General features: G+C 30.7%; 3 protein-coding genes across 4 annotated transcripts; 2 read left to right on the forward strand and 1 right to left on the reverse strand.

Annotated features, from left to right (window-relative positions):
- Positions 1-540: 540 nt before the first annotated feature.
- On the reverse strand, positions 541-4875 carry LOC118056617 (agamous-like MADS-box protein AGL12). The gene is made up of 7 exons (XM_035068869.2): positions 4501-4875; positions 4123-4216; positions 2326-2387; positions 1787-1889; positions 1639-1680; positions 852-893; positions 541-768 (listed from the first exon to the last, which is right to left on the reverse strand). Exons 1-7 carry the CDS (start codon positions 4680-4682, stop codon positions 673-675), a joined length of 621 nt encoding a protein of 206 aa, XP_034924760.1. The 5' UTR covers positions 4683-4875; the 3' UTR covers positions 541-672.
- A 6893-nt stretch (positions 4876-11768) lies between these two features.
- On the forward strand, positions 11769-15716 carry LOC118056618 (uncharacterized). 2 transcript variants are annotated; one of them, XM_073407047.1, is made up of 5 exons: positions 11769-12377; positions 13474-13560; positions 13654-14105; positions 14310-14825; positions 15375-15716. In XM_073407047.1, the coding sequence occupies exons 1-5, from the start codon at positions 12095-12097 to the stop codon at positions 15531-15533; spliced, it is 1497 nt and encodes a 498-aa protein (XP_073263148.1). In that variant the 5' UTR covers positions 11769-12094; the 3' UTR covers positions 15534-15716. The 2 variants fall into 2 exon arrangements, with proteins under 2 accessions (XP_073263148.1, XP_034924761.1); XM_035068870.2 differs by having other exon boundaries at positions 13474-14105.
- Positions 15717-19929: 4213 nt separating this feature from the next.
- LOC118056620 (elongation factor 1-gamma) lies at positions 19930-23873 on the forward strand. Its single transcript, XM_035068871.2, has 8 exons — positions 19930-20094; positions 20202-20265; positions 21364-21513; positions 21598-21658; positions 21747-21799; positions 21913-22014; positions 22134-22677; positions 23319-23873. Exons 2-8 carry the CDS (start codon positions 20257-20259, stop codon positions 23696-23698), a joined length of 1299 nt encoding a protein of 432 aa, XP_034924762.1. The 5' UTR covers positions 19930-20094; positions 20202-20256; the 3' UTR covers positions 23699-23873.
- Positions 23874-27666: the final 3793 nt, after the last annotated feature.

Raw genomic sequence — 27666 nt, forward strand, 5'->3', positions numbered from 1 at the left:
TTCCATTCCTGACTTGTAGGAATGTTTTCTTGTACAAATACACGACCTAATGTCAATAATATTCATTCAAGCAAATTATATCTTTCCTTCATCTTTTCACTTTCCTTTTCTCTGTAAAATTCTCTGCACAATTTCTTTCCTTTTATTTTTTTTGTAATTTTTCTATCTTTCTCTCTAAAAGAATCTTCTTGAACACCACCCCACTCACCTCTCTAAAGATCTCTTCTATTTATATTTATCCATGTAGAAATATATATTCTTATTCTTATTTTTTAATTCCAAGAATATTCTACTACATCTAAAAATCATATTGTATTGTTTCCTTTCACTATACTATATTATCAATATTCCCACTAAAACTTTTTTCTTCTTCTTCGTCTCTGATTTTCTTCTTTTTTTTTTTAGTTTTTTTTTTTTTCAGAAATTCAATCTCATTTAATAAATTTGTAAGAAGGAGAATAAAGTAAAACATAAATACATTAATCAATACCAGCCATTAGTGTTTGTGTAAGAACGTTATTGAAGCAATATTTGCATATAACTAGCAATATATAGGCATGTAACAATTTCTGAAGTTTATTACTTATGCAACACACCCCACAAATATTATATAATCACTAATTAATATTCATTGCTTACAACACCAAACGTAACCTCGCAAGCTTGCTACTCCTAATATTGAAATATTATTTCATTTTGTGTAGTTAGTGGGTGTGGAAAATCAGTGGTTACTGACACAAAGTTTGTAATCTCAGCATTCTCCTCCACCTGCACAGCAAACGTTTCATAATTAGATCGAAGATCTCAACGATATCTGTAAAAAAAGAGAGAGTTAATGATCTTTTATTAACCTTATTATGGAGGTGTTGGTTTGCAGCCGTCAACATTTCTTCCTATACAATCAAATTCATATATAGTCTTAGAAAAAACATGGGATATGTGTAAATATTAATTAACATTTCATAAAACATTATTCTAAAATGGTTAGGTATAGCATTTGAATCCACTTTACAATTATAGCACCTAATTGTCAGTGTCTTAATAGTGACATTTTATAAATTGAAAAACAAATAAATCTTTCCCACTTTACAATTATATGAATATATTGGGATTTAGTCACTAATTGTTCTTATTTTTCTCTTAGGCATATAAGAGGATCGATATTCTCAATATATATTGAAGGATAAATTAATACATAAAGTTTATGTACATCCTGACATATATTACCACCTGTTTGTATTCCTGACATTTATTCTATTCAGCTTTTTATTTAATATTTTCTTTATGTTAATTACATGTGTTATAGTTTTTAATTTTCATAATTTGATGGAGTTTCAGGTTTTGATTAGAGTATAAGAAGCTATATATAAAGGCTTTTGGGGATAAAATCATCAATTTTCTCCGGCGTAGCAAATAAGATAAATAAATTGATAAAGTGATACCGAATGTATAGCAAATAATTAACTAGAAAATTACTGGGATCTATGTCCTACCATGGAATTATATATATATATATATATATATATATATATATATATATATATATATATATATATCGAGTATGCATGTTGTTTTTTTAATACCCACAGTTAATAATAATAATAATAATTAAAAAAAAGTTGAATATTGAAAACGAACCTTATTCCTCAATTGCTGAATCTCTTTAATCATAATGTCCATCTGTGTGCCATTACTTAGTTAGACTTACGAACTATATATAATAATAATAATAATAATAATAATAATAATAATAATAATTTGAAGCAAGTAAAGAGTAATTTAATACCTTGGTTGAACGAATTTGATAGATCCAAATTTCAAGATGTTTTTCGAGTACAAGCAATTCATCTAAGCTCATTTCTGTTGTAGCTCTTGCTCCGAACATATACCTGTAATTAATATTTAGAAGTGTGGTTACAATTATTTTTTGAAGTGTTTTTTACTCAGAAATATATTAAAATAATATTTTTTTTAAAAAAATAATTTTAATATTAGCGCATCAAAATGATATGAAAACATTAAAAAATATATTAATTTAAAAAAAAATATTGTACTTTTGAAATGTAAAATCAAACATGCATTAAATCTCTATAACACAAATCTTTCTATATATATTAATTCCTTAACATAAGATTCGATAGTTTCTTATTTAAAAGAGAGAGGAAAAAAAAACTTTATTTTCTCAATCGTATGCGAGATTTTTGTGATTTAGAAATTAGATCATCTTTCAATGCCTAATACTAACTAATATAAGGCATGCTCAAGTTATATCAATAACCCATTAATATATAAGCAAAATTATAATAATTAATTATGGATACAAACCTTAGTCCTTTTTGCAATTCTTCAATCTCTTGCTTCAACATGCTGATCTCCTCCTTTGTATCCTGGCCATAAATTACCTCTCCATTAGTGAAAATACATAAGCATTGGATTAAAACCTTAAACATTTTTGAAAATTGAAATTGTTCTTGAAAACTGTTCAACCATGATCCAAATAGTCGATGTATTATATAAAACATCCAGTGTTCATCACCCACACCCACCACCCTATATATATATATAATGCCAACGGTAATAAACACAAACTTTTACACTCCATGATTAATAATTAACAATAAGCTAAAAGGTGTGACACCCATACATTTCTTTCACTAGGAATCATAATAGGGAATTATTTTTTTCATCATCAAACTTTTTTTTTTTTGTCATTGTGTGGGAATGTTATTTACATTTCCTTGAAGTATGAATACAAGATTTTAGTGCTTGATTATATATCAATTTAATGAGATATGATTTTAATTTGTATTATTAAGATACAATAAAAAAACTAAGAGTTAAATTGAGAAATAAAAAAAATTAGATAGAGTATTTCAAATTTGTGTGGAAAAGTTATATTTAGTCTTCATCTTCTTTGCTAACTCTTTTTTTGATCCATGTAGTTTTAGATTGTTTTATTTTGGTACAAAACTTTATATTCAAGTTTCTAGGTTAATAGAAAGTTGCTAAAAAATAGAAAACATTTTTCTTTTAAATGGGTGAGGTGCATTTGCCCACCTAAGCCCAAACACCTTGCCTCTTTTTTATCTTTATTTTTTTTTAATTTGAATTTAAATTAATGAAAAATATATTTGGATGACCATCTCGATGGTTTTCAATTTTAATTGAAATTTATTAAAATAAATCAAGTTAAAAGTACTTTTAGGATATAATTTATTAAAATGTCATTTAGGTACTTGGTTTTTTAATGAGAATATAACATCTTTTCTAATATAGCAACCTTTCTTTATCCATAACCCTTCATAACATATTTTTTAAAATTATTTTTATAATCTCATTCAATTATTTTTCAATGCATGTTTATTTTTATTATTGTATAATTAATTAAAATATTATTTTAAAAAATAAATTCATTAAACCTAATTAGTTTTCACGACAGATGTGATGAGTCAACATGGATTGATCTATGTCAATTTTAAAATATTATCATTTCAAAAAAAAAAAAAAAAAAGTTAAAACATTTTTAATTTTTTGGGTTAGAATTGGGTTTTGAATGCATGAACAAGGATCAAGTTTGGACAAACCTAATTCAACAAGTTATATCAAATCTAATTTTAACTTGGTTTTGTTTTGAAAACTAAACTCACCTTTTCAGATAATTTGGATTAAATTTTGCCTTGTACTTCCAACACTGAACTATTTTGATCTAATCAAATAATTAAATCCTGGAATCAAAACCGAGACATGCATCTAATTATCACAACTCGAACAAGTAATTAACCACTAGCTCAACCTAAGCAGGTTTTTGGTGCTTATCTATTGCAGTTTTAGCTTATCAAAAAACGAGTTTCGCGAATGCAAATCAGTCGGATGTTGTGTCCTCAAAGCTACGATGATATATATATATATATATATATACATACATGTATGTATTCATCACCAACATTGCGCATAAATTAGATGGGTATATTAATTCTGTAGTATGCTTTTATGAACATTAGAAGGAGCATCAGATGCAGTGCAAGCTTTTGCATAAGAATACGAATATTATGTTTATATATTTGTTATCTACTTTTAAATGCATTCAATAAACTTAATTAGTTGTATAATTAGATAACGTACCGGATCAGGCGCCGGCTGGGTCTCCATGGCAGCTGGTTCAGGTTGAGCCCCGCGGCTGGACTTCATGTACCTCTCAATGAGCCCTTGCATGGTTCTTGAACAACAGAAAACGAGAATTTTCAATAGCTAAATAACACCTTCTCCAATGATTTGCATAAAAAAAATGCTTAACAAGAGAACTAGCTAGATGATATTTTCTCGACGTCCCTTGCGAGGAAAAATGTTCATAATTTCATTTAAGGTTACATGCATGCATAAACCGACACATGTTTTTCGTTTGTGTAAAAAAATATGGGTGAGCCCACACACATGTATACGCGTGCATATTTGTTTATGTGAACGGAAAGGGAGAGCTAGCTAGGGAAGAGAGAGAGAGACCCTTTGGTGGCTAGTTCATAGAGCTTTCCATGGGAGGAGAAAATGAAAACACCAATTTCAGCGTCACACAGCACAGAGAGCTCCTTAGCCTTCTTAAGGAGCCCTGCCCGGCGCTTGCAGAAGGTGACCTGCCTGTGCACATGGTTCTCAATACGTTTCAACTGAACCTTTCCACGAGCCATTTTCCGACTAGTTTGAACTAGCTTCTGGCCGGTCGCTGTAAACCTCCCCACTAGTTTGAACTAGCTGCCGGCGGCCGGTCGCTGCAAACCTCCCCCTGAGAAGCTTTTCTTACAATTGCTTTCACAAGTAAGACAGCCTCGGAACTTAAATAGTCCCACCAGAGAATGGGAATCAAAATATTGTGAAGCTGCCTTTCCTCCTCACTAAATTATCTATTTATTAATCTCACGCACCAGTCCACAGATTCTTTAACTATTGCCATGATATGATTGGTAATGCTTTCCCGGCTTCCTCATTTGCTTGGAACTCCACGCCCACATGACTCGGTGCTCGCGAGGCATGGCCAAATAGATAGAGATTTAATTTAGCCTCAAAGGTTTCGTGTGGGGCAGGCCTGGTCTAGTCAGCAGGCAATTGCTTTTCCACATGCAACCCATTTTATCTTATGGTAATTTTCTTGAATCGATGACCTAGCTAGCTGCCCATGGTGGGTTGCTTTGCCGCCGCCACCCCCACACCACCCCCCCCCCACCCCCACCACTTTTCCATGTCTTTTGGCCTTTCTCATTCCTTCCACCTTTTGTCTTTACAACAAAAATATACCTTCTCTGTTTCTAGGGCTTTTTAACCTTAAGACACAGTTTACCCTTATTTTTTCCTCATATTTATATAGAATCGAATTATTTTTACATTTTCAATTAAGAGTTTAACTTTTTATTGAAGTTTTGATGATTCAGCAGCAGTGATTGATATATCAGTTATTTTTTAAAATGATTTTTGTTTGAAAATACACTAAGATAATATATTTAAAAAAGAATTATTTGTGACATCAATAAAATAAAATAATCTAAAATATTAAAAGAATTAACTTAATTAACTTTAAAAAATAAATAAATTGAGAAACATCTTTTAAACGCAAGGTTAGCATTAAACAAAACTCAGAAAATACGACGTAGCCCCCTCCCTCCACTCATCCATCTTAGCTATGAAGACAAGAATCTTGTCAAATCACTGGCATGCATTCAATCGGAAGCCATAAAGAGATCTTCTTCACTTTGAATTCTGTAGCTGCTTAGAGAGGATGAAACAGTTGGCACGTGGATATTCTCTTACCAATCTTCTGGCATTAACATATTCTATCAGTGGTGTAAAGCTTAGGTTCTACATTTTCATTGATATAATATAACTCAATTCCTTGGAATTAATATGTTCTTGTCTAAAGATCTCAATTTTTAATTTATATGGTGCGCATCCGGGAAGAAATCATCAGAGAGAAATAATTGTTATTATAGAGCATTTTAGCAATATAGTGGGTGTGAGCACAAATTAACTCTCCAGAAACTTATTTGTATTATTATCGAAATAAAATAATAGTTACGTACTCCTTCAAATACATTTTCTTTCAAATATATTTGGGATTTATCCAAATTTTATGAAGATATATAACTCAAATAGATATATTGTATTTATCATAAGATTAATAAAAATAAAACTGAAGAATAAACCATCACCTAATTTTATTTATAATAACTATTTCATCTTTCAAAACTTTAATGTTTATTTTGATCTTTTTTTTTCTTACTGCTTGTCATTTCACTCCCTGATTTTCTTTTATATATATATATATATATAGACTTGTCACAAAAAGTAAAATAAAAGAAAACGTCAAAAATCAATAAATGACCATAAATTGATTGAAATGGAAATTTTTATTTTCAAAATCTAGAGCGTAAAAAATTATTTGTAACAATATCTATATCACATGTAGTCGGCTCAATAAAAGAAAAAAGAAGAAGAAGAAGCAGAAAAAAGAGTTTCTTATGGCCTGATGTTCCATCTATTAAATTAGTTCATGAGCATTTCCATTTGTTAAATAGAAATAAAGGGTAATCATACTAGCCCGGTTTCAAACCCCGTACTAACTAATATTTGTTTTATTTTTTTTTTTCATTTGATTTTAAAAAATATTTTCCTCAATTCACAATCAAATTATTTTGTTCCATTATATAACTCTACAATATAAATTTAGAGAATAGATCTAGCACTAAAGAGTTAGAACTAGTTAACTTAAAACTTCTATTTTAAGTTGCAAAGTTTTATTGGTTGAGACAAACATAAAAGAATCTAGATCAGGATAATTTATTTATTTTTTAATTTTTTATTTGTGTCTAATTGTTAAGGATGTAAAAACTGAAATGTTAAATTCTCGTAAATTTCTTAATCACAACAAAGATAGCTTGTTTTTTGCTGGATTGGAATATTAAAGAATATATATAGTCTCAAAATCGAAATGCCGGTTTGAGCACACTAAGAGTCCGTTTGGCAACGCATTCACGTTCACGTTTCTTCCCAAACGCAAGAAATGGCCGTTTGGTTACAAATGCTGAAACAATAAAAGCACATAGGTCCCGCCATTTATATGCGGCAGGACCACAACTTTTGAGAAGCAGTAAATTACTGCTTTTAAGTGTGAGTTTCAAGCACACTGCAGTGAATTGCACTGTTTACATGCAATTCACATGCACTGTTCACATTTTTTTTTTTTTTTTTTTTTTTTTTTTTTCTTTTTCTTCAATGTATTCATTTTTTAACAATTTTTTATTTAAAAAAAAACTAATTTAGAAAAATATTTTTTCTCTCGAAAAACTAATATAAAGTAAATTAAATTTACTCGCACTGTAATATCAATTTTATACTTGATAATATTTTATCTGATTTTATTACACTCTCAAAAAATTATGAAAACTGTAATTCTTATCGGATGAATTTTGTACGTAATGAAATTATATATAGTTTAATGGAATAATAAAAAATATTTTATATAAAGTATTATTTATTCCATGATATAATACGAGTAATTAAATTTACAATATTTAAATTTAAAACCATCAATATTAATATATATTTCTTAAAATTATTTTATAACCTCAATTTTAAAAACATTCTTAACCAAACACATTAAACTACTTTTTATTCGACCTCAATTTTAACCACAGTTTTAACCAAACACCTATTTTTTCAAACCAACCTCAATTAAAAGTACTTTTTATAAAACAATTTTTTTCAAACCACAACCGCAACAGCTACCGCAATACCAAACACACTCTAAAACCTAAAGAAAACAGAAAGAAGATTATGAGGTTCTCCTTCTACCAAGAACCAACAGCATCACCATAACATTTTGTGTTCTTCTAGTGCGTGGTTGGCAAAAAGTAAATTCAGTAAAGGAGAGCATGTTAAGACTCATTAAAGCACGATCAGTCTTTTCAACTAATCTAGATTCTCCCAGCCCTTCTGACTATAAAATATAGAAAACCTAAAGCATAAGAACCTTTACAGAAAAGAAAAGAAAGTGAGGGCATAAGAACCAATGAGCCAGTTAAATCAAAGACGTTCTATCTATATGAACCCCCTTTAGTCTCTCGCAACATAATATTTTTAAGTAGCAAATTTGGTACGTTCCAATAGTGAAGTACTATGTCAAGGAAAATATATAGGATTCCTGGTCGTTTAGCTTTTAATTAATACAACTTGGTACGTGTTAGAATCCAGCAGCTAGCGTCAGGTTTAGAAAATGTTTTCCTTCTCAATTCTCAACCACATCCAAGAGCTGCTTCGCTATTAAATCACTCAACTTGATGATATCAAGAATCCTATCCCATAAGCAATAGAAAGTTGCAAGAAATAGAATTAGATTTCAGTTTTTTTAAAGAATGTAATGCTGTTTTAATGGAGTTTGTATAAAAATGATGGCTAGGACTGTTTCCTGCAATTTCTCAGCACTTGATTCGTGCATACTCTTGCATGTCAACTGGCTTTACCACACAGAGGTATACATATTCGAAGCATGGGTGCTTCAAAACCCTAGCTAATCATGGCTAAGCACACGGGGACCACGCGTCTATGGAATTAAGCATGGCTCTAAGAGGATATCAGATTTGGATGATTTGACGTTCTTCATGAATATTAGTCGGTGATTACTCGTGAAAAGCTAGCCTGTGGATCCTCAGAAACAACGATCGATGGAGGTCGATGTTTGAGATCATCCAAAAGACAGACAGACATGCGAATAATGACTAATATTCATGAAGAACCAATCACGAAAACTGAAGATCACGTCCAGGACCCCATGGACGATACCTCCACTCTATCTAAAATGACAAAAAAAAAATAAGTTGATAAGGATATTGTCTCTCAAGTGCCCCCATGCATCTTCGTTATGCTAAGGTTATCAAATGGTAAAAGAATACTGTTTTAATTTTTAAAAGATAAATCAAATCAACATCATTTAAAAAAAAAAAAAATTAAAATACTAAAATAGGTTTTGATTAAGTCGTGGATTAATTAATTATGTTGAATTTTTTAAAACTCAGTCTAGCTTAAACCAAGTTGAATAAGTTCTAAGTTAACCTCTCAAATTCCACTGAGTATTATAAGATGCTATAGTTCAACTTTTGCTAATGTGCTTATAATATAATATTGTTTTAGTTTTTAAAAGATAAATCAAAGCAATATCTAATTTTTTTTTTTAAAAAAAAAATAAAATATTAAATTAGGTTTTAATTGAGTTATGGATTGATTAATCATGTTGAATTTTTTAAAACTCAATAGTTTAGCTTCGGAGCCAAATTAACTAAGTTCTAAGTTAACTCATCAAATTACACCGAGTTTTACGAATAAGGATTAATGATGATATTACAACTTTTGGTTATCAAAATAAAGGATTGAATTGAATTGCTTTTAGAATCAAATTCACTAGTCTAAAGCAAGCATATATATGACAAATAATAATTAGGAAATTTGTGGATAAGTTCATGAGATATAGATGATTTTATATTAAGAAGAATATCATGATCCTTTAAGGATGTGAAGAGCTGACCTCAGCAACCAGAACCAAAAGCAGGGGATCGAGAAACAGATCGAAACAGGTAGGAAAATTGGAAAACATGAAGACTCGACTCTCAAAGGGATCCCAAATTTTCAGACAAGCATCCATGCTTTACGTGCACTATCATATCTAGCGAATAGACTTTATAGATTAGATTCTTTGTCGTTGATAGTATAACAATATCATCGGCTTCATTTCCAGCAAATCAATATTTGTTTATATTTATACTATATGGTTTTGAAGCATTTAAGGACATTGTCAGACCAGGTGAACCTTTGCACAGTTTGTGGTAATTTATAGCAAGAACGCATTAATTTGACATCAGTTTATTTAGGTTATACTTTTAAGAACAAAGAATATATATCTGAAATTACATTATAATCATTTGCTTCATTTTTTCATGTTATTATCTTCTCATCTCGATTGCATATTACCTTGATATATTGAAACGTGGTTGAAATCACATATCCTAAAAATTTCATTTTGTTTTACTTAAAATTTTTTTTTTTTTTTATCTTTATATCGTTTAAATATGGTAATAACAAAAGATAATATTTTTAAAAAAATATTATTGCATATTACCTTAGCATTTGGAACGAGATTGGAATCATGCATGTTTTTGAAAAACTTAATTTTTTTTGTTTAAAATTATTTTTTATGTATTTTATTGTTTTGATATGTTAATATCAAAAATAATTTTTAAAAATAAAATAAATATTATTATTTTATTTTTAATTTCAAATAAAATACACTTTCAAAAACAACCAAGACATCATCTTTCGTTTTTTACCCCATGTAGCCTTTATTTTGGAACTTGAAAAAAAAAAAGTAAGAAAAGGCTGTAAAAGAGCATGTAAAAGGCCAAACTGTGTAGAGCTAGGCTATGAGCCCACAGACAGAGAAGAAGAGACCGCAGATACAGTTAGAGGGTGTTTGGAAGTGTGGTAGTTGTTACTTTTTAAATAGCTTTTCGTATTAAAAAAGCATGTTAATAATATTTTTTTTATTTTTTAAAAATTATTTTTGATATCAGCACATCAAAACGATCCAAAAAGTACAAACCGCACTTAATTTTAACAAAACAAAAAAATTTCAAAATTTGTCAAAAAACAGGTCGAAACTCAGCCTCAAACATGCTCTAAAGTACAACAGGACCAGCTTGACCTAATCTAGTCTACTGTGAATCGATCTTAAGAGCTCGGGTCGAACACAAACAAAAACTAGAGAAGTTTTGGAACAATCAAAACTTAAGAACAGGCACCCAGTAAGAATTAGAGAGCAGATTGTTGGGTTTTTGATCGAAGCTAAAGAAAAATGAAGCCCTGGCTAGTTATGTAATGATCCCATGATCATTTTTTACTTGAACAATTTGTTTTGTTCAGCAATTTTTCAGACATGGTGTTAAGGAGGAAATTAACACTAACCTGCTGTCTATTTCTAAGAAATTATTTTTTTTTCTTGGAATTCCTTCGAATTCGAATTAGATTTAAAGAGGTTTTCTTCCCCCATTTGAACCAACAATACTTGGATGCTTCATCAGCATGGTTTAAATAACAGTTATCAAACTCTGTCTTGTGAATTTGTTAATGTCATGTTGATTCGGGTTTTGATTTAAATTATATTTGCTTTTTAGATTTTATAAAGACTTGACTCGATTAAATTAAGTGATTCAATGAATCTATTTATATAAGATATGATTGATTACTAATTTATTTAATTTTATCTAAAAATATTAATTTTAATTAAAATTTATCTAAAATGATATAGTTTCATTAATAAACCAAATTATCACAGGTCAACTTACCAATATATAAATTGATTTAAAATGTATTTTGAAATACAGGGTAAATCAAGTTTTTTTAAATTTTATTTTTTTTTAATTTACTAAAATTTTTTTAATTATTTTTAGATTGATCATTTTGATATGTTGCAATCAAAACTAATATTTTTAAAATAAAAAAATTATTATTTTAATATATTTTTTAAATAAAAAATATTTTAAACCGTAATTATTAGAATGGTTTCTAACTTATTTAAAAGGTGTGTTTAAAGATTGTTTTTAAAATGTTTTTTTTGGTTAAAAAAATATATTAAAATAATAATATTATTTTATTTTTAATATTAAAATATTAAAAAATAAAAAATTATTAATTTAAATGAAAAAAAAAATCATAAATACACCACACAGACAAGCTATGCATAAACATCCTGGAAAGGCAAGTGTCACAGTCTGAAGTTGGTTAGCAAGTTACCGTAAACCCCATACATCTAAAAGATTGCTTCAAAGCAACAGCAGCGGCAGTGCAGGAAGAAGACAACTATGAAAGCCAAAAATCTCTCATGGATTAACTTACCAGAAATTCAAGCTGACAAAACCTAGTCACCCTCTACCACGCTCCTATAAAACTGATATTCCCGCGTACTTGTTACGCGCTTACCTTGGTTGCCATTCTACAGACTCCCTCCCTCCCTCAAACTAAAAGAGAAGACCGCTGCAATTAATTCCTCAAGGAAGAAGACAACATGGGCTGTTGTTGTTTTCTGGGTTCTACTCTGTCACTGTTAGTTCTGATCTTGAATTTGGGTTTTACATTGACAAATGGATCGTCGTCTTTTTCATTTTTATCATCATCAGCAGCAGCAAAGAAGTATGTATCGGCAATAGGTGACCCTGGAATGAAGAGTCCGAATGTGAGAGTGGCATTGGAAGCTTGGAATTTCTGCAATGAAGTTGGTTTTGAAGCTCCTAGTATGGGCAGCCCAAGGTTGGCTGATTGTGCTGATTTGTACTGTCCAGTCACCTCTGGTATATAAATTTACTCTCTTTTCAATTCCTATTTTCAATTATTACATAAAGATTGATTACTCGAATGATGCCATGTTCAACGTTTTTTCTTGGTATTAGAAGGTCATGTCAATCATTTATTGTTTAGTCATTAAATGAAGTTGAATTCCTGCTCGATCGTAACACCGATTGTTATGTGCTTGTAAATAGCAACTGTCAGGCGTTTCTTTTCGTGTTTCTTGTGGTGTTTTTGTATTCTAAATGAAAATTTCATTTTACTTTCTTCTCTGGGGTTGCTTATGGTAATGTCCTTTAAAAGATTAGCTATGATTGACTCCAGCAAATTGCTTCCCTCTTTGTACGTTTCAACAAAAAATTGTTGAGCTTTTCTGACTTGTTCTTCGTTTTACCATGGCTTCTATGCCCTGCTTTGGTCATCTTTTCTAGTTGCATCAATCTTGTCAAGTTCCCTACGCTTTTTTATTTTATTTTTCCTTTTTTTGAGTGTATTTATAGCTTTTCATGGGGGAGCATTGCTGAACAACCTCCTCATCTACTTTCTGTGCTGTATTTGTTCAATCTATGTCGCAATGGACTTCCTTCTTCTCTATGCTTTAAGGGGTTGCAATGTCTGTCTGTGAATACATACTTTAATTTCGCATTTTAACAGGCCAAATTCTTAAGTTCATTTCTGATATCTTATCCAATGACGTTCCATCAATGTATTTAGTTGTTGTCAAATCTAGCACCTTTTCTCCAAGCTCAATCTCCATATAGATTTGCACAAACTGTCTTCCGTTCTGGTTCCAGTTTGTCCAAATGAAGGCTTCTCAGTTAAACTCCCAATTTTCACATCTTGCTACCCTTAATACTGTCAGAGGGCTTTATTTTTGCCATGTTGTATGCATAACTTGCTTCACTGTGCTTCTGATAATGATGTTGAGCATAATCAGCTCCTTGATACATGAACATGACATGCAAATTAACCAAATTATGCCCCTTGATGTAATTGGGATACAATGAATCACATGAATGACTGTGCGGGGTGTAACATAGCAGCAGTTACAAATTCCTTGCTTTTCAACTCTCTTTTGTAGCTTTATGTCTCAATTTTCAGATTCTTTGGGTGCCAAACTCTTGGATAATAGGAGCAGGTGTGAAGTAAATCATAAAGTGAAGAACTCTGACAACAGCTTAAGTGCTGGTGATAAGTTTCCTATATCAGATTTTACATCCTATGAAGACCCTGACTTGTTTGCTGTGCAAAAGGAACTATATCTTGCTACTTTATGTGCAGTTGATGAACCCCCAAAACCATGGCAATTTTGGATGGTTATGCTCAAGAATGGAAACTTTGATAAAAACACGACTCTTTGTCCTGAAAATGGAAAGAAAGTCAGTAAAATAATAACAGGCAGAAACTTTCCATGTTTCGGTAAAGGATGTATGAATCAACCACTTGTGTACCATAACTACTCGCAGTTAGTTTTTTCTGGGGAACAAATGGTGTCTTTGAGTGGAGGATATTTCGGGACATATGACCTTGATGCTGACCTGAGCAAAGGTGTAGGAAACAACTCCTTCTTTTCAGTCTTTTGGAAGAAGAATCTGAGCACAGGGAGTTGGATTTTCACACACAAACTGACAACATCAGCAAAGTATCCCTGGCTTATGTTGTATCTACGTTCAGATGCTACAGAGGGATTTAATGGTGGCTATCACTATAACGGCAGTGGTATCATGCGAAAGGTTTGTTCACTTGACATCCTTCTGAATTGGTAGCGGCAAATTTCACCTGAAAACACACATGCTTATTTATTACCCTCTAGAAATACAGAAGCTTTTTGCCTTGTTGTATCACAGATATGTTTCTCTTTGGTCATAGTTTTTGTGTCTGCACAGTTTGAAGCAAAAACCAAATCATGATATATTTCTATCCTTTTCTTATCTCAGTTGCCAGATTCTCCAAACTTTAAAGTAAAGTTGACACTTAACGTTACACGGGGAGGAGGGGGAAACAGTCAATTTTACCTCCTTGATATAGGTAGCTGTTGGAAGAATAATGGAGATCCATGTGATGGTGATGTTCTGACAGATGTGACTAGATACAGTGAGATGATAATTAACCCAGCGACATCAAGCTGGTGCCGCCCAGATAACCAAGTTTCTTGCCCACCTTATCATGTTAGTCTGACTGGTGAAAAAATATATAGGAATGAGACATCTCGATTTCCATATTCTGCTTACCATCTGTACTGCAGCCCAGGAAATGCCAAATATCTGGAGAAGCCATATGATATCTGCGACCCATATAGCAATCCACAAGCACAAGAATTGGTGCAAATTCTTCCACATCGTGAATGGTCTGTGCATGGCTATCCTGAGAAGCAAGGAGATGGATGGATTGGGGACCCTAGGACTTGGGAGCTAGATACGGGGGCCCTTTCTAGTCGTCTATACTTCTACCAGGTATGTTTCTGATCTTACCTGATATAATGTACTGAATTTGTTACACAGAAGTGATCTTATTTATCTCTTTGAATATTTATATGGTTGAGAACAGGAGGAGGAAATGGTGGTCTGGAAAATTTGTTTTGGTTGGCACCTGGCATTTTTCATTAGTTGGTTGTGTACTTTTAGTGCTCAAGACCTTAAAATTTGTCCTTAGAGGAAATTCATTGTGCTGTTTCAAGGTCTATTGAATTTCATATATTTTTCTTAGTCACTTTAACCTTTTAGGTTTGGTGATTCTTCTGTAAGTTGAAGGGACAGTAGGTCCAGCAATTCTGAACATGGCCTATGCATATTGACAGCTATTATAGTTGACAGCGTGACAATTCTTGTATCTTTTGAAAGATTCTTCATGTTTGTTATACACTAGTTCCCTGTCTGTACTGAAGATATGGTCCCTAATAGCTAGCAATATTCACGAGCAAAAGTTTTAAGCAGCGGTTGCTAATAGTGAGCAACTTTTATTTAGACTTAGAAAAGGTACTCCAAGACCATTTCTTTTTGCAGGATCCAGGAACAAAACCAGCACGGCGGGTATGGTCTTCAATTAATGTTGGGACTGAGATCTACGTTAGCCGGGCAGGGGAAACTGCTGAGTGGACTGTGAGTGATTTCGATGTGCTGGTTCCAGAAGATATTGCGAATGATGGTCATAGCTCTTACTGATCTCTTCTAGCCAGTATGTTGACTTTTCTTCAGGCGAAACACAAGTGAATACATTATAAGGTTATTTGTTGTATATTTGCGTTTGATATATTTTTGGTAAATGTTACAGAATACTATACTTTCACTTCTTCAAGTTTTGTCCCCTTTTAATCAGTAAATGAAGAAAGATACCCGTTTGCCTTTGATGGAAGGTTCAAATCTGGTTCTGAGAAATTGTGTGTCACAGAACCATGTTTCTATCAAGTATCAACCTCATCTTTCTGAGATTTCTAGTATATGCAGGCATCAGCATAATTGATGATAATTTCATATAGTTCATAAATCAGGATATAAGATAATGGATTATCTCTATGAAAATCATTCTTCGATCAACCATAATTGATGTCTAACATGAACATCATGATAAACAGATTTCATGGCGGAAAATGTATAAAATAGTAACAACAATTGTCGAAATTTTTATTGGATCTTAACAGTGCTAGTTCTCTTGATCCGTAGAAGAATTGGAGGGAGGAAATTTCCTCCGAGACCCCTCATGAAAAGTTTAAAGTCTGCTATGAATATTACATACTTAAGCTATACTGGTGTTTTATTAGTTTTTCTAAGATGTATTAATCAAAAACTACTAATTGAACTATGATTTGCAATTTTAACTTTTACTTCCTAATTCCAAAATTAAAGCTTAGCATTCCGTAGGACTACATATTAAGAACGCAATGCACATATTTTCTCCTGCATGTTTTCATTATTGTTAATTTGATTTCTTCACTCATTCTTCATGAACAATCAAGGGCATTGATCATCTCTACTATCCTGCTAAACCCTTCATATAGAAGTGTCCATTTCATTTTCCAAGATCCAAAAAACTGTAAACCTCGAATGTTTGCCAGAATTCCTAAAAGATCAAAATAGACAACCTCTGCTTGTAAGTAGAAGGTACATAGACGATTCTTGCTACAAACTTGCCAGGTGAACATTAGAGCAAAAGGTGAGTCAGACGAATGAGAGCTCAACAAAGAGAAGAAAACATGAAGTAAACTCGAGTTGACTGAAGAACAATATTCCATTGTCTATACTTTTGATTTTACAAATGATTTTGATGCTGAGGGACTTAGATTTGCATCCTTCCCACTTTCATGAGGCCATATTTTTATTTTATTTTATTTAAAAAAATCCATCTTTAAATTCTCAAACTTTTTAATTATTTTAATTAAGCTTTTTATTTGATTCCATTTGAAAAGGATGGGAAGAACTGTAGCATAAAGTGAAACTCGGTCCCTAAATTATAAGCATAATATTAGTTGCATCCTTGAAGGAAAACTAATTTGAGAATAGAAAGGGATGAAGATTGATGTTATGATATTTTTAGTATATATTTCCATTACAAAAGTTTAAGGAGGATAACGTGTTGATTAAGCAATTAACTTAAAACTGTTTTGATAAAATTACCAAATTATTTATCTCTTAATTTAGAATTGATTTACATTAATAGCACTAGAATTTTATGTGTGTGTGTGCGCATTATTTATTGTAAATATGTTTATTCTTATTGATAGGTATTTACATATCTTTCAAAATGAATTTATTTTTATTTTTTTAATTTAATTTAATTTCAATAAACAAACCAAATTATGCTTGGGCTTTTGTGGATTTTGTAATGTGTTCTGTTCACACTTCACATATCTTCTTTTGCGGGGGGGAAACAAAGTGTTGTTTTATACTAGTATGTAATAAATAAGGGGGCCGGTTGATACACAAGACCATTTTTTAAAAAAAATATTTTTAAAATGTAAAAATGAATGGGATTTACTATGATATTAGTTATCAAGCCTAATTTGGGGTTGATTCTCTTAAAGAATGAGTTTCAGGTTTTATGGGTTAACCTGGATCAACTAGAAAAAATTAAAAATATATATTTAAAATTTTAATAATCATATGAAAAAATTAAGAAAAAACTCATGTGAATATATGTTATACATATTATAAATAATGAAATTTAAAAGAATATTTTAAAAAGTTTTTCTTATTTCACGTTAAAAAAACATAATTTTTTTCTTATAAACATAGAGTATATATACTAAAGGGCTTCAAATTCCACATTGAAAAAATAATTTTTTTTTTGTGAATATGAAATATATATACGAAAGGATTTTAAATTTCACTTTAAAAAATTAACTTTTTTCTTAGGAACATATAAAATATATACCAAAAGGTTTCAAATCCCACATTAAAAAAAATAAAACAATTTTCTAATATTTATATAATAAACTTTAAAAAGTGTTAATAACCAACTAAATAATTATGAAAAAAGAGAGGTATAGGAGAAAAACCACAATTGAAAAAAAAAAAAAGGTCTCGCCTGAGTTCGCTCGGGTCATGAGTTAACCCGTAGGGTCGACCGGGTTGTTGCATCGCCCTGTCTTTTAACAAACCTGAACCATTTCAACCACTGGGTCAACCCGTCAGACCGATCCGGGTTTAATAACTGTAAATATGATAAAGCCAAGAGGCCAGTAGCAATAACGATGGAAACATCCAAACATAAAATAAGGAATATCTTATCTAGAGCATGGCTATCAAATCTAACTATGTGGGCCTGACATAACCTGATATGTTGATCAAGTTATTTGTTTACTCAAATATTAAACTAGGTCAATTTTAATTTTGAATTATTTAAAAAGTTAATCGAGTCAAATATGAATGACTCGTGACTTGAATAACTCGGTGAAAACTTGAGTGAGATTATATATATATATAGTGTTTTTTTTTATGTGAACACCTCTCATTCTTATTATTTTTTTTCAATATTAAAATAAAAATAAAAAGTTCGTCTTATTCAAAACCTCAACTATGAAATCTTCTCTCTCTCACTTCATACCTTAGAATGCACTATTCTTATAAAAAAAAAAGAGACGTTTTTGTATCTTCTTAGCCCAAACTATGAAATTGCTAGAGACAGGAATGGTTCCTTTTTAAGGTATTCCGGGAACATATCCAATGAAGACAAGGTGGGCTTGTAGTTCAGAGGAATTAGAGCATGTGGCTACGAACCATGGTGTCGAGGGTTTGAGTCCCTCCTTGCCTATAACCGACCAAAAAGGGAAGGACCTTTCCTTCTGGAGGTAGGAACATCATGATTAGGATAGCAAATTCAAAGCTATGGAACTTGGGTGTGGGTCTTTTGTTGAAAACCTGACAAAATACTATTTATTGTAATAATATTGTTGCCTTTTTTTTTTTTTTTTACAAAAATCTATTTTTTTTTAAATTTCATCATTTGATATTTAATTTATTAAAGATTGGATTTCATGATTTGTTACGATTTACTTTTTATTTGGTTATCTTAGTTTTATGATTCATGTTATAAGTTTGATGGGTTAATTAGGTTAATTCAAGTTTGTTTTTAAACTGATGTTTTTTTTTTTTTCTAGTTTCATAATTATATCATTAAGTTGATTAGGAAATAGTTATTGTCATTTGTTTTGGTTTATTTTCCTTAAGGTTATTATGATCTCATTACTTGTGTTATGAGTTTTGTGAATTAACCTAGATAGACCTAAGTTGTTTTTATCGTGTATTTTTTAAATTGATTTTTTTTTCTTTCAAATTTATCATTCAATAATGAGTTTATTGAGAATTAAACTTCATAATTTATTTGATTTGTTTTTTATGGGCTTATTACAATCTCATGATCTGAGTTGCGAGACTGGTAACTTAACTCGAGTTTTTTTTTTTTTTTTTTTTTACTTTCAATGAGGTTATCTTTTCCTCATGATTTAGATCATGAATTTGATGGGTTAATCAGGGTTGACTCAGGTCTTTTTGCATGTTTTTTTGAAATGATTTTTTTTTTAATTTCTTCATTTAACATTGAATGGATTGAGAATTAAAGTTCATAATTTATTTTGATTTACTTTCTATTGAGTTGTCATGATCTCATGATCTCATGATTTGAGTCATAGATTTGGAGGTTAACTCAGTTGACTTGGATGGTTTTTTTTTTTTTAACTTTTTAATTATTATTTTCAATTTCATCATTCAATATTGTTTTGATTGAGAATTACATTTTATAATTTATTTTTGATTTGTTTTATATAATATTATCATGATCTCATGACCTAAGTTACAGATTGAATTTATTTAATCAAACGATATTTTTACTAGTTATTAAAGTTATTTTTAGACTATTGAGTCAACCAAGTCACATCGGATAACTTTCACATGGTTTGTAAAATAATTTTCAGTTAGAAAAATGTTAGTTACATCTATGTTTTTTTTTATGTTTTTTTTTTATTTTAATTTGATCCCCTAGGATAACAATCTAGTGATATTTATAGGTTAACTTGGCAATCTGGGTATTGACCCATCCAATTTATAACCCGGCCCTGAGTCAGTCTTAAAGATTAGGACCAGCACATCACGTTAGTGTCACAGTTGCAAACCCTACTGCTAACTTCCTAAACCCACGCTTTCTTGCTTGCTTGTCTGAGCCTTACCCTTCCTCACCTTACCTTTGCGCTCTGTTTATCTCTACAAGAGCTGGACTTTAATCTTACAAAAGGTAACTTCCATTCTTCATTGCAGATCAAACTTAACGTTTTTTAATGTTTACTGCAATGATGTTTGTAGATAGTAATGACAGTTTTCTTTTTGGGTTTTTTTTCCCAGCTCTGTATTGCTAATCTGATCTTTCTGGAGCAACTGAACAATCTTCTGTTAAGTCATGGCTCTGGTAAGTAATGAGCAATTTTACTTTCTGGGATTTAGTTTGTTTTTTATTTAGTTTAGTGTTTAGATCTGTTCTACTGATCAGGTTGTCTTGCATTGAAAATTGAGAAAAACAGCGAGGAATGGAAAGGAAAATCACACTTGAATTTATTAATGTTTATTTATTGTGTATTATAGTTGATGGTAAAGTCGCTGTTAATAAACATTTATTAAATTCAAGTGTGATTTTCCTTTCCATTCCTCGCCATCTAAAATTGAGAAAAACAGCGAGGAATGGAAAGGAAAATCACACTTGAATTTATTAATGTTTATTTATTGTGTATTATAGTTGATGGTAAAGTCGATTACTTGTAGATGGCGTGTTATCATGATTAGTTACAATTATACGTTCAATTGAAGCTAGGATGTATACGGATAATGCCTTTCGTATGTCTACATGAACTAAGGGTGTGGAAATTGGTGAAAATGAGGGATTGCACTTATTTTTGCTGCACAGATGTAGGAACTAGATGGTTATCTTTAGTATTATCCTTCGAAAAGTTCTTGAAATGAAAATGTTGAAATTCAGATGATCAACTTGCTGTTAATTTCTGGATCGACCCTTTTGTGTTTCTTTTTCAATCCAGATATGGAAATGGACTTTTTGACGTTTGAATTTATTTATTTTATCCAAATTGTTGGATTTTAATTTCTTAGGTAATGTTTACAGTAGGTCTGGATGTTTTTGGTTGGCTTTGTCACGGTTTACATGCCTATTCATGTGTGCATATGACTAGTGCCTTTCCTTTGTTGATTTATGGAGTTCTAAGTTGGAAATGCAAGGTGGGATTTTTGGCCTAATGTTTTGAAGTTTGAGCCTTTGTATTTAGAAGGGGCTTAGACCCGTATTCCAACACATCCTTCATGCTGACAAGATTAGACTATTCTTTTTATCTTGGACTTTAGCAATGATGTTTTTGTTATGGTTACCTGGTTGGTGGCACTGTAATTTATTTTACCAAAGCACATGGAACTGCTTGAGGTGTTTGAAATTGTCATTCCTTAAAAATTCTTTAACAGATCTGTTTCTGAATCTCAAACATTCTTGTTTATCTACTTCAAGGTATTACATGCGGGCAGCACAAACAAAAATGCTTTTAAGACACTCATTGCTGCTGAGTATAGTGGTGTCCAAGTTGAACTGGTCAAGAATTTTGAGATGGGTGTGTCAAATAAGACACCAGAGTTTCTTAAGATGAACCCCATTGGAAAGGTTTGCTGTGTACCATCAGAAATTATTTAAGGCGTGCCATGATTGTTGTGTTCATTTTTACATATAAGGTTGTTTTATCTGTAGGTTCCTGTGTTGGAAACTCCAGATGGTCCCATATTTGAGAGTAATGCTATTGCACGCTATGGTGAGGCATAATAAAAAGTTATATTCTCTCTGTTTATTTACCGCAGCAGTGTGATATGTTCTCAGTTGTCAGCTACTTCTTGGTGCAGTTACTCGCCTGAAGGCTGATAATCCCCTCTATGGATCTTCATTGATCGAATATGTAAGTGATGCTAGGTTTGGTGATGTTCATACTCGAGAAGTGTTTGGCATGCTGTCCATTCAAATAGACCTTTATTTTTTTCCCAAAGTTGGTCTCTAAACTGGGCTTTGCAGGCCCGCATTGAGCAATGGATTGATTTTGCAACAATGGAGATTGATGCCAATATTTTGCGCTGGTTCATACCAAGAATTGGTTTTTCCGTATACCTTCCTCCGGTTAGTCAAATTCTTCTTCTCTATGGAACTAGAGTTGAATATTGTTATTCAGAATATATTTATATATACTGGCAGCAATTGGTTTATTATTCTTGTATTTTACTTTTAATCTACCTAAGGCCGAGGAAGCTGCAATTGCTGCATTGAAGAGAGCACTCACAGCTTTGAACACCCATCTTTCCACCAGCACTTATCTGGTTGGACATTCTTTGACATTGGCTGACATTGTTTTGACCTGTAACCTGACTTTGGGATTTAGCCGTCTTTTGACAAAAACCTTCACTTCAGAATTTCCCCATGTTGAGAGATACTTCTGGACTATGGTTAATCAGCCAAATTTCCGCAAGATATTGGGTGAAGTGAAACAAACAGAATCTGTTCCTCCTGTGCAAAAGCCTTCACAACAAAAGGAACCTGCAAAACCTAAGGAACCTGCAATTCCTAAGGAACCTGCAATTCCTAAGGCTAAGGAGGAGCCAAAGAAGGAAACCAAGAAAGAATCAGCAAAGCCTAAAGCAGAAGAGGCTGGTGAAGCAGAAGAGGCGCCCAAGCCCAAGCCTAAGAATCCCCTTGATCTTTTGCCTCCTAGTAAGATGATCCTTGATGAATGGAAGAGGCTTTATTCTAACACAAAGACCAACTTCCGTGAGGTTGCTATTAAAGGTAGCTCTGCAAAACTTTTTTTTCCCCTGTTTTCTTCATGTGAATATGATTATTAAGTTTGTTCACATAATATAGATTTCATTAAAATCTAGCACTATTCTTGGCCCTTTGAATTCGCTTGTGTTTCTGGCCCGTTAGTAGTTAAACTATTTGATGATTGCAGATACACAGTTTGGCTAATGATTCTCTCCTGTGATAATTGAGAAATTAAGACTGTTAATGTTTGGCTAATGATTGCATGCACTTTAGAGTTACCTTAGATCTTTCATGTTGACTACTTGCTCATGCTTCTGTTCTGTTTTCCTCCATAAATTACATACCTACATGGGGTTTTTTTTTCCCCAATTGAATCCCATCTAGCTTTCTTTTGAGTCGTTTCCAGTTCATGGGTTGGTGTTCTCCTGTTTTTATTTTTTTAAACTGGGTAACTTCCTCGTGATTAAGCTATAACAAAACCCCTAAAAATCCCTTTGTTGGTTTTGTAATTTCCCGGGAAGAAAAGAAGTTCATAAATTAAGTTTTTGTGATTGCTTTTTCATTGTAAAAGAAAAAAAAAATTCATCCTTCTTTCAGAATAGGAAACTCAGGCTCTCTTGGTGGACTTTCTAGGTAATAAGATTTGTTATTGCCTTTGTTTGCAGGATTTTGGGAAATGTATGATCCTGAGGGCTATTCCCTTTGGTTTTGTGATTACAAGTACAATGATGAGAATACAGTGTCATTTGTGACATTAAACAAGGTAGGTGGTTTCCTTCAGAGAATGGACTTGGCTCGTAAGTATGCTTTTGGGAAGATGCTGGTGATTGGCTCAGGACCACCGTTCAAGGTGAAGGGTTTGTGGCTCTTCCGTGGACAAGAGATTCCCCAGTTTGTGATCGACGAGTGTTATGACATGGAGCTTTACGAGTGGAAGAAGGTTGACATCACAGATGAAGAACAGAAGGAGCGAGTCAGTCAGATGATTGAAGATTATGAGCCTTTTGAGGGGGAGCCTCTACTGGATGCCAAATGCTTCAAGTGATCAAGTTTCTGCCTGCTCTATTAGTTACAAAGCTTAGGGTTCTCCTAAATTGCTATTTAAACTTTTCTAAATTCTGTCTTTGGTCTTCAATTTTTGTTTGCAGTGGTCTTTTTGTGACACCAATAGCAGCTTTGTGATGATAGTTTGGATATATTAAGGTATCGTTATGTTATTATGTTGTTGGTCGGATCAATAAAAAAATTTTAACATGTAAAAGAAATATTAAGTTGTTGATAATATTTTCTCGTAGGAAAAAAAAAAACTTTTAAATCATGTAGAGAATTACTTGATTAACTTGATGGATTTAAAGGTAATTTGAATAACCAATAAAAATATAATTTAATTTATAAAAACTTAAAAAAATATATATTTTTTTTAAAGTATTGAAATAAAAATATATTAGATTGATTTATATTAATTTAGGTTAATTTATCAAATTCAAACTCGAATTATGAAATCATTATAACTTTAAATAAAATAAATTGAAAACAAGTTTATTTTTTTATTGGGCTATGTTGAAGAATGAAGAAAACATTGGCTTTTTTTATATAAAAAAAATATTAAAACAGAAATATATTGGATTGATTTGTATTAATTTTGAGTTAATTTATCAAATCTTCAATTTGGATCATAAGACTATAATAATTTTAAATATAAAACTTAATTCTTTATCGACTTAGTTTTAAAAATAAATTAAAAAAAATTAAAGAAAAGATAAAAAAAAAAAAAAAAACAACAACAACTTGAATTAATTTGTCATGATTTAGGTCACGAGACCAAGATAATCTCTTATAAAGTAATAAAAAAAAAATAACTTGAGTCAACTTAGGTTAACCTATTAAACTCGTGGCTTGAGTCATAAAACTATAATAACCTCATATAAAAAAAAATTTAAACAAATTATGAAGGCTAATTTTCAATACATCTATTATTGAAGGATGAAATTTTTTTAAAAAAAATCAACATAAAAAATAGAAAAATAATAAAACGACCTGAGTTTACCAATAAAACACGTAATTCGAGTTATGAGACCGGAATAACTTCATATAAAGCAATCCAAAATAAATCATGAAGCCTAATTCCTAATCAACTCAAAACTGAAGGATGAAATTGAAAAACTACCAATTAAAAAAATAATAATAAAAAAAAAAAACTTGAGTCAACCAAGTTAACCAATCAAACTTGCAAACCACAATTCAAGTCATGAGACCGAGATAACTTCACAGAAAAAAAAAAAAAAAGCCAACATAAATCATAAAACTTAATTCGTAATCAGCCTAATGTTGATCAATAAAAAAAAAAAACAAAGAAAAAAAACTTTAAGTCAATCAAATTAACTTGTCAAACTCGTAACAAACATTATAAGATCGAGCTAATTATATAGAAAGCAAACCACAATAAATCACAAAAAATAACAAAGCAAAACTTCCTAAAAAAGGATAAAAAATAAGAAAAAACCAGCTTAAAAAAAAAAACCCAAGCAAATCCGGATAAACCTCGTAAAACATGGTCTTATTACTAAAATTTGTAACTCGTGAAATCTTATATCTAAGTTCAATTAAAAAACTTAACTCTTGATCAATTTAGTTTTGAAAAATGAAATCATTGAAAAATATATATATAAAAAAACTATTAATGAACAAATTTGCAATTTTAATTTTCTTATTTTCATGTAATTTGACTTATTTAGAAACACAAAATTAGTACTTTCTAATTCCAAAAGTAAAGCTTGGCATTCCATAGGACTACATATCAAGGACGCAATACACATGTTTTCTCCTGCATGTTTTTATTATTGTTAATTTAATTTCTTCACTCATTCTTCATGAACAATCAAGGGCATTGGTCTTCTCTTTTATCCTATCGGTACAACTTGATTTCCAAGGAGTTGAATTGTTTGAATCTTCAATCGAGATATATTTTTAAATCAAGCTTATAAGTTCTCCGCAGCAAACCTTAAAGAACTATATTAATTAAAAAAAAAAATATTTAAATAAAATTTATATTATTGACTAATATATAAAATACTATGTAAAAAACAAATGATTAAGTTCATATATAAAAAAATACCATCACGGTTGAAAAAAGAACCGTTATTCCATCAACATGAAATTCTAGAAATCATTATAATATTCTATATATAGTTTTTTTTACGACGTGTTAATCAAATTTTAAAAAATAAGTAATTTAATAATTTTATTATACTAAAAAACTAAAAAAACATACACATTGCTAATCAATTTTATAATAACTATTAGAACATGTTGGGATGATTATTTTAGGTTCGGTTTTTATTAAAAAAGTAAGAAAACTGATTTTTTTTTAAAAAAACCAAAACCGATTTAAACCAATTGGTTTTGGTTCGTTTTTTTAGGACAAAAACTGGTTCAAACCGGTTTGGCTTGGTTTAGCTCGGTTTTTTTTATTTGGCTCAGTTGTTTTCCTGTTTTTTTTGTTTGGGTTTGGTTTGATTCGGTTTAATTTTTTTTTTCAAGCTTATAAAATCAAAACCGAACCAAAACTAGTCGGTTTTTTCAAAATTTTAATTGGTTTTTTTTCACGGTTTGGATTTTTTAATTTTTTTTATTTAATCTGTTTTTTAGGTTTTTTGATTACCACTAAGGCCATGTTTGTTTCCCGAAAAGTAGCTCCAGGGAAACCATTTTTCAAATTTTCCTGTGTTTGTTTGCCATTAGAAAAATTAATCAACGGAAAACACTTTTCAGTAAAAAAAAAATTTGGCTTGGTTTTTAGGAAAATGTTTTTCTTTTTAGCTGTGTTTGTTTTCCGGAAAATGGTTTCCGGAAAATCACTTTCCAAACTTTCTTGTGTTTATTTGCCATTAGAAAAGTTGGTTAACAGAAAACATTTTCCAGTAAAAGAAAAATTTGGCTTGGTTTTCAGGAAAGTGTTTTCCTGAAAAATTTGGGCGGAAAACACTTTCGGGAAGTTATGAAAAATTTAGAAATATCATTATTTGCTGATTATATTAAATTTGATCCTCAAACTTTTGATTGCTATATATATATATATATATTTTCTTTCGAATATTTATTTTTCAATTTCATCTCTTAAAATTTTATTTTTATATTAACTTTGATTCTTATTTTTATAATTGCTATTTGCTTTTTTCTTATCATTTTTTTATTAAAATTTTTTATCTATCAAATTTATCCTCATTCTTTTGATTGTTACTTATTTTATTTGAAATAATTTATGAAAAGTTGATTATTATTATTTTAATTTCTTTATCTTTCATTTTTTTAAAATTTTTTAGATTTGATCTCTATTATTTTGATTATTATATATTTTATTTGAGATAATTTATGAAATTATATTTTTTTTTTCAATTTCATTCTCATTCAAATTTTTTAATTTGTAAGATTTGTTCCTTATTATTTTAATAAACTTGAGAAAAATAAAATATTAATAAGTTATTTTCCAGCTTATTTTCCATGACATAACCAAACACTAGATAGTGTTTTATAACTTATTTTCCATTACACTACCAAACATCGGAAAACACTTTCTCGAAATTCACTTTTCCCGAAATTTACTTTTAAAAAAGAAACTACTTTCCAGCAAACAAATTGGATTTAAGACCATGCATAAAGCCTTTTACTCCCCTGGTACCAAGACCTTTGTTTTTTTTCAAGGATAAAAAAATAATTATACAATCACAATAAATAATAAAATATATCTATAACTACATTGTTTTCACCTTCCATTTCAACTCTTTTGTTATATGATATTCTTTTGCTTCGATGGCTGTAAAACATTGGAACTCACCTGATAATATGATCAATTAAATTAATCCCTTAAATATCAAAAAATAAAAATAAAAATAAAAATAACAATAACAATAAAATAAAATCAATGACTGGTCACGTGAGGCTCACGTGAACATAGAACTGGAAGCATCAGAGCAGTCGCATGCCAGAGACGTGTGAATTGTAATAAAAGCTCTC

This window comes from Populus alba, chromosome 19 (genome assembly GCF_005239225.2).
Source record: "Populus alba chromosome 19, ASM523922v2, whole genome shotgun sequence".
NCBI classification, from domain to species: domain Eukaryota; kingdom Viridiplantae; phylum Streptophyta; class Magnoliopsida; order Malpighiales; family Salicaceae; genus Populus; species Populus alba.

What these genes read in the sequence shown, in the direction of transcription:
- LOC118056617 (XM_035068869.2), bottom strand. Translation starts at nt 4,682, where the DNA reads ATGGCTCGTGGAAAGGTTCAGTTGAAACGTATTGAGAACCATGTGCAC. An exon ending in GAATTGCAAAAAGGACTAAG is followed by an intron (nt 1,890 to 2,325) that starts GTTTGTATCCAT and finishes TATTAATTACAG; the next exon opens with GTATATGTTCGGAGCAAGAG. An exon ending in ATCAAATTCGTTCAACCAAG is followed by an intron (nt 1,681 to 1,786) that starts GTATTAAATTAC and finishes AATGGCACACAG; the next exon opens with ATGGACATTATGATTAAAGA.
- LOC118056618 (XM_035068870.2), top strand. Translation starts at nt 12,095, where the DNA reads ATGGGCTGTTGTTGTTTTCTGGGTTCTACTCTGTCACTGTTAGTTCTG. An exon ending in GCAGTGGTATCATGCGAAAG is followed by an intron (nt 14,106 to 14,309) that starts GTTTGTTCACTT and finishes TTCTTATCTCAG; the next exon opens with TTGCCAGATTCTCCAAACTT. An exon ending in GTCGTCTATACTTCTACCAG is followed by an intron (nt 14,826 to 15,374) that starts GTATGTTTCTGA and finishes TTCTTTTTGCAG; the next exon opens with GATCCAGGAACAAAACCAGC.
- LOC118056620 (XM_035068871.2), top strand. An exon ending in AGATGAACCCCATTGGAAAG is followed by an intron (nt 21,514 to 21,597) that starts GTTTGCTGTGTA and finishes TTTTATCTGTAG; the next exon opens with GTTCCTGTGTTGGAAACTCC. An exon ending in GATCTTCATTGATCGAATAT is followed by an intron (nt 21,800 to 21,912) that starts GTAAGTGATGCT and finishes TGGGCTTTGCAG; the next exon opens with GCCCGCATTGAGCAATGGAT.